Here is a 5,975-nt window from a genome sequence, read left to right on the forward strand (position 1 = left end):
CCCATGGGGTTTTAATGAACCCAGATGCCAAATCTCAGATAAACTGCTATTTGTTGGAGTGGGGGTTCCATTTATAGCTTTGACTCATGATTTTTATTTTTCTGGTGCCTCCGCGGCATCCTCTTAGCTGAAGGTTTCTTTAATTGAAGCCACTTAGCTGAGGGGACAGAAAAATTGATTCTTGGCCTTTTAAAAAGTGATAAATTAAAATACCGTGTTCCTTTAGGCTGACAGGACAAATAAGAGGCAGTAGAGGGAGGGCAGGAGCAGTCTAGGTGAGAAAATACATCTTGTCTCACCAATGCTGATAACAGTTACTTGGTTTAAATTCCAGTTCAGCAGCAATGGTCCTTGGCTGCTATTTGTAACAAGGGTTAGGATGAAGAGGATTTCAGCGTCTGGAAAGGCTCCTCTGTATTTTTCCCCTCAGGCCAGCTTACTGCTTTCCCCCTATAGAAAGGAAAATGCCTGTTTAACCAACTTCTTGACCTCATCCTCATTTTTATTGCCATGATTAACTTGGAGATGCTGAAGTGCTGTGTTCAGTGCTATGCCAGGGGTGCACATGTTGCCCTTCCAGACTAATATTTTACCTGGTCTTCCTTTTTTTCAGTTGGATAATCTCTTTCCCTCTCTGTCTCTCTCATTCAGTCCTGGGAGGAGTGCCTTGGATCACTCTTCTCTCTGTTCTCCTGTACCATCCATGTCACTCAAGAGTAGTTCTTTTATCTTCTTCCCACCCTTCCAGAGGGCCACTGGAGCAGCAGGCTCCCTCCTTTCTTCTCTGTGCTTCTCCTTCCTTCCCTAACTTGGCCAGAGTTGGGGCTGAGCTCACATTATGTCTTTGCTTCTCTCTAGGGCAATGACATCATTGCAGCAGCCAAGCGCATGGCCCTGCTGATGGCTGAGATGTCTCGGCTGGTAAGAGGGGGCAGTGGTACCAAGCGGGCACTGATTCAGTGTGCCAAGGACATTGCCAAGGCCTCAGATGAGGTAACGCGGTTGGCCAAGGAGGTTGCCAAGCAGTGCACCGATAAGCGGATCAGAACCAACCTCTTGCAGGTATTCAAGAAAAGTGTGCGTGTGTGTCGGAGTGGGGAGGATGGGAGGGAGAAAGCAAGAGAGAGAAAACTGGATGAGCAAGGAGGAGGAGGAGCTTTCGGAGTGGAAAGAAATGGCAGAAAGGGAAATACATATATGTACATTTGGGAAAGGCAGAGTCAGGAAAATTTATTCCCTGATCAAATGAAAAATGTTAATGCTTCCTTTCTGAACAAAGGGACTATATTGGTCCTAGGGAGAAAGCAAGTGGAATCCTGCTGGTAATTTATTGAATGCCTTCTGTATTCCAGCCCCTAGGAATACAGAGGTGGACAAGTCTTGCCCTCAAGGAACTCGTGGGTAAGAAAAACATTAGAAACATACTAAATTTTCTTTATAGGTATGTGAGCGAATCCCAACCATAAGCACCCAGCTCAAGATCCTGTCCACCGTGAAGGCTACCATGCTGGGTCGGACCAACATCAGTGATGAAGAATCTGAGCAGGTATGTGTCTGCTGCTTCTGATGTCGTGCCAGCAGCTTCTTTGCCAATTATAGCAACTTAATTCAGCTTTGGGTAAGTTTTACCCATGATTTGAGTATTCAGTATGTGGAATGGAGTTTCTCCGAAGGGCATCTGGTTGGAGAGATGCATCAAAAACTTCGAAGGGGAAGTAAAAGTCTTATGCAACTTTGGTCACTTTACAGATGGGAAGTTGAGGCCTAGGGTTAAGCGTTGGTAGCAGTTGGGACTCTGCTCAGTTCTTTTTCTCCATGGAATAGGTTTGGCGATCTTGAGGCCTCTAGTGTGTTCACTCCTGCCCATTTTGACCTTTTTGACTGGAGAGACTTTCTCCTTCCTAGCTCACTGGGTGATAAGTACCCTGGGGAGGTTGAATAATGTAGGCTTTTCAGGGGCGTGTGATGAGGCTGAAATGACAGCTCAAAGGAGGTGCTTCTCTCAGTTTCTTTGACAGCAATTGAAATAAGGATGATGGGAGGAGGGTTCTCTTAAGCGATGGCAACCACTTTTTGGAGTTTGTCCTCTTTCACTGCCTCCTGGAAATGTGGCCCACGACTATTCACAAAGTCTTCATCTGAGCACCTGTTTCTCTCCTTACCTCCTCTCTAGTAGGCCCTGCTGTAAGCCAGACTTCCAGTGTCATCTTACAGTAGGTAGCACAGCTTTTGTTGAACTGCTCAGACAGGCTCATCGTACATGGGCATGCATGTGGCACTCACTGTATTAGGCACTATGAAGGGGGTTTGAAAAAGTCAGACACAGTCCCTCTCCTTGGGGAACTCCGTCCTTGATCTCTGGGTCAGGAGACAGAGAACCTACTCCCCTAGTGCCAGTGGTGCTTTCACTACCATATTTCAATCCAACAGCTCTCACCCTGGCCTTCCTTGTGCACCAGAGGAATTGGATCTTCTCCCCTAACTTCCATGTAATCTAGGCAGGGTTTGGGCACTGGGTTGTTTCCTGTCATGTGATCTCATCTGCCCCCAAGAAAAGGAAGAAAACAGGGAAGGAAGAATAGGACTCATAGTTTCAGACCATATCATTTAACCAACAAAAACATATTCTGGGAATATCTACTATGTTCCACCTAATATCCCAAATAAAAAAGGTAGAAAGTGACAGGGTGGTAGAATGAAAAAAAACACAGGACTGCCAGGTCAGAAGTTTTGAGTCCTCATCCTGATTATTGTGTGAGTTTGGTTGGCAAATCTCTGAGCCTCTCTGGGCCTTGGCCTCTTTGTTGACAGGCATGAAAAGATCAGCTGACCAGGAATTTAAGCCCATAGTTCTGCCTCTCAGAGCCGATGAACCCTCAGAAATTGCATGCACAAATTTTATACACACGAGCATTTTTCGGGGAAGAATCTTTAGACTTCATGAACTCCTCAAAGGGTCTGTGGCTCAAAAATAGTTTTGTGGTTTTGTGTGTGTGTGTGTGTGTGTCTCAAACAACAATTAAGAAGTAAATTACTGAGCTAATAGATTGTTAGTTCTCTGAGTTTCTATGGTGGAGTACTAGTGTTATCCCAGTCCTGTAAGTTTGTGTTTAGATTTACTGATTTAGATTTTCATCGATTTATATGATGATGGGTTTGTTCATTTGGTTTTTTCACTCCTTATTAGAATTAAATATTTATGAAATATCTCTTGTGCCAGGCACTGTCCTGAGACATAGCAGTGAACAAAACTGAAAAATATCACGGTCCTTATGGAACTTAAATTTTAAATCAGGTAAAATATCAGATAAAATGAACAACTTAGGTAAAACATACAGTTTATCAGTTAGTAATGATGGGTTCTGTGGAGAAAAATGAAGAATTGGAGGATGAAATGCTGTCAGTGGGAAGGTCTTTGTGATTTAAAGTAAAGTGAGCAGGGAATGCCTTACCAAAGATCAGAGCAAAGATCTGGAGGTGAGGGGTGAGCCATGAGGGAAAAGCATTCCAGGTAGAGGGAACAGCAGGAGCATGAGGCAGGAGCTTGTTTGAAGACCAGGAAAAGAGTATGTGCTAGAATCTATCTGCTGGTATAGTACACAGTGATGGCCTTTTTTGGGTTGTTTTTGGTGATTCCCCTACACCACCAGTGATATGACAAGTGGGGGGACGCCAGCTGCAGGCGGGGTAAACTGCAGTCCACTCCTAGCTTAAGCCAGTCTTGGAGGTTGGACTGCGTCAGGGACTGTGAGTAATGGAGAGTTCTTGCTTTCCTTGCAGGCCACCGAGATGCTGGTTCACAATGCCCAGAACCTCATGCAGTCAGTGAAGGAGACTGTTAGAGAAGCTGAAGCTGCTTCAATCAAAATTCGAACAGATGCTGGATTTACATTGCGCTGGGTTAGAAAGACTCCCTGGTACCAGTAGGCACTTGGTCAAACTTGGCTGGCACAGAAACCCCTACTAAACAGAATGAAATGATTGGAGTCCCAGAAGATGATGAAAATTGCTTAGGGGTTAAAAGCCACATCCTGGCCTGATGTAACAGAAAGGAATGAGGCCTCTTCACTTTAGAAATCATTTATACTCTTGTCATGGACACTTTGGAATATGTCTCCGTATAAAGCCTGTATTCTCAAACACAGTTAATACTTGTGCACACTCTATCCCAATAGGAAGACTGGGTTTATAGCCCATGGACTTCACATAAGCTCAGAATCCAAGACTGAACACTAGCCAGACACCTGCTCTGCCCTCATTCCCTAGGGGACAGTTCCTTCTTTGCTTCATTCTCCTTGTTCCCCTACCCCCTTCTACCTGCTAGGCTCCCAAGACCCAGGGCCCAGACAGCTTAGTTAAGAAGGAAATCACTGTGCCTCCAAAATTTGTTTTGGGCTTTCTATATTGCTCCTGACCCTGGCTGTGTACTATCTGGGTCCTTTTCAGAGTGAGCTTCGCTGCTACAAGGGAAGATGGCCTCTGGGAAGCCCCAGTAGGTGGAGCCTGGATTTACTTCTTGCCCTTCCCCAATTTAATCCTTCTAATTTCCCACAGTACAAAACCAAATTTCACTCTCAGGAGGAAATCACAGAATCACATGATTCTGTCTTTACCTTGCCCCTGAGCAGTGTCTGTGCTAGGGAAAATTCCTGTCCCATATCCAGCCTCGGCCTGTCAAGGTAGCCACCCCACAAACACACTGTGTGTCCTGGTGCTTTCTGCTACTGGAGGAGCAGAGTAGCCGGGGTGTGGCCCTGCCCATCTTCCCAGCAGGGTCACTCCCAGGAGCTTCATGCTTTGTCACTGCCTGCAGAGGTCTGTGCTGAGGCCTTATCATTCATTCGTATCTCTTGTTCTGAGCTGAAATGCTGCATTTAATTTTTAACCAAATCATGTCTCCTGTCCTGGCTTTTGTATTCTACCCTCACCCCCTTCCTAAACAAGATTTTAAAGATATGTGTTTGTTCACTGTAATTTTGAAAGAGCCTTTTTATCCTTTTGAAATTGTCCTAAGAATTGGTGCTTGCCTCCCGGGATTGTTTAAGAGAAAGGCAGTCCTGTCTGAAGGGCACTTCCTAAGGGAGATTGGTACTTGCAGACTGGAATTCTGGCACTGTTGGGAATGAATCAATGAGAAATAGTCCTCAGTATGTTCCTACCTCCTGTAACCAAGACCCTGTATCCTCTCCTCCCTCCCAAGTATGAGTGTCCAAGAGAATAATGGGTATAATATTTAATTATCACCATAAATTTCCTATTAGCAAAGTGAGAGAAGAACTTTTCCTTTTTTGCACTTATCACTGCTGTCTAAGCATTGCCCAGCACATGAAATCTTATTTGTTCCCAAAGCCAGAACTGGATGAGTAAAGGAGTAAGAACCCTTGCCTGAATGTCCTTTCTTCTCACCTCCAATATATGTTAAATCTCAACATCGAATGTGTAAAACTTAAGTTGGTACTGTACACTCAGGCTTCCTCTATTTTCTTTTAACTGATGAATATTATTTTTAAGGCCCTCAGCATATTTGTAGTTGCTTACCTGATATAAATGCAATATTAATGCCTTTAAAGTATGAATCTATGCCAAAGATCACCTTTTGTTTTACGAAAGATTACTTAGAGGAAATAAGAAAAATTATGTTTGCTCTCCAAGTTCTTCCAGTGTTTTGAGACACTGGTTTACACTTTACGCCAATGTGCTTTTCTCTTAATATCAGCACTCAAGACACAGTGAAGCAAGTTAAAAAAAAAAAAAAAAAATCCCTGAAGACTGATTAGAGACATCACCACTAAAAAACTACATTTATAAGCTAGGATTTGTTATATGCAAATATTTTCTGCCTCTTCTTTTGTTCTGTTTAAAACAATAAAGTGCATTTGTATAAATAATGATTTAAATGATGGATATATTATTTTAGCAAAAACGTTTAGACCAGCTTTCTCCTTTGTTTTGAAAAATAGCCAATGAAACTAATC

The 5,975-nt window shown here is 43.6% G+C and overlaps 1 protein-coding gene across 2 annotated transcripts in view; it reads left to right on the forward strand.

Moving 5' to 3' along the window:
* Nucleotides 1-5,888, forward strand: part of VCL (vinculin) — a 110,380-nt gene extending 104,492 nt beyond the window's left edge. For both annotated transcript variants that reach the window (XM_058698359.1, XM_058698360.1), the window contains 3 exons: nucleotides 859-1,062; nucleotides 1,442-1,546; nucleotides 3,781-5,888. In XM_058698359.1, the coding sequence (XP_058554342.1) occupies nucleotides 859-1,062; nucleotides 1,442-1,546; nucleotides 3,781-3,927 (456 nt within the window). In that variant the 3' untranslated portion in view covers nucleotides 3,928-5,888. The remainder of the gene's footprint in view (nucleotides 1-858; nucleotides 1,063-1,441; nucleotides 1,547-3,780) is intronic.
* Nucleotides 5,889-5,975: the final 87 nt, after the last annotated feature.

The sequence above is a fragment of the Neofelis nebulosa genome, chromosome 13, assembly GCF_028018385.1.
Source record: "Neofelis nebulosa isolate mNeoNeb1 chromosome 13, mNeoNeb1.pri, whole genome shotgun sequence".
Taxonomy (NCBI): domain Eukaryota; kingdom Metazoa; phylum Chordata; class Mammalia; order Carnivora; family Felidae; genus Neofelis; species Neofelis nebulosa.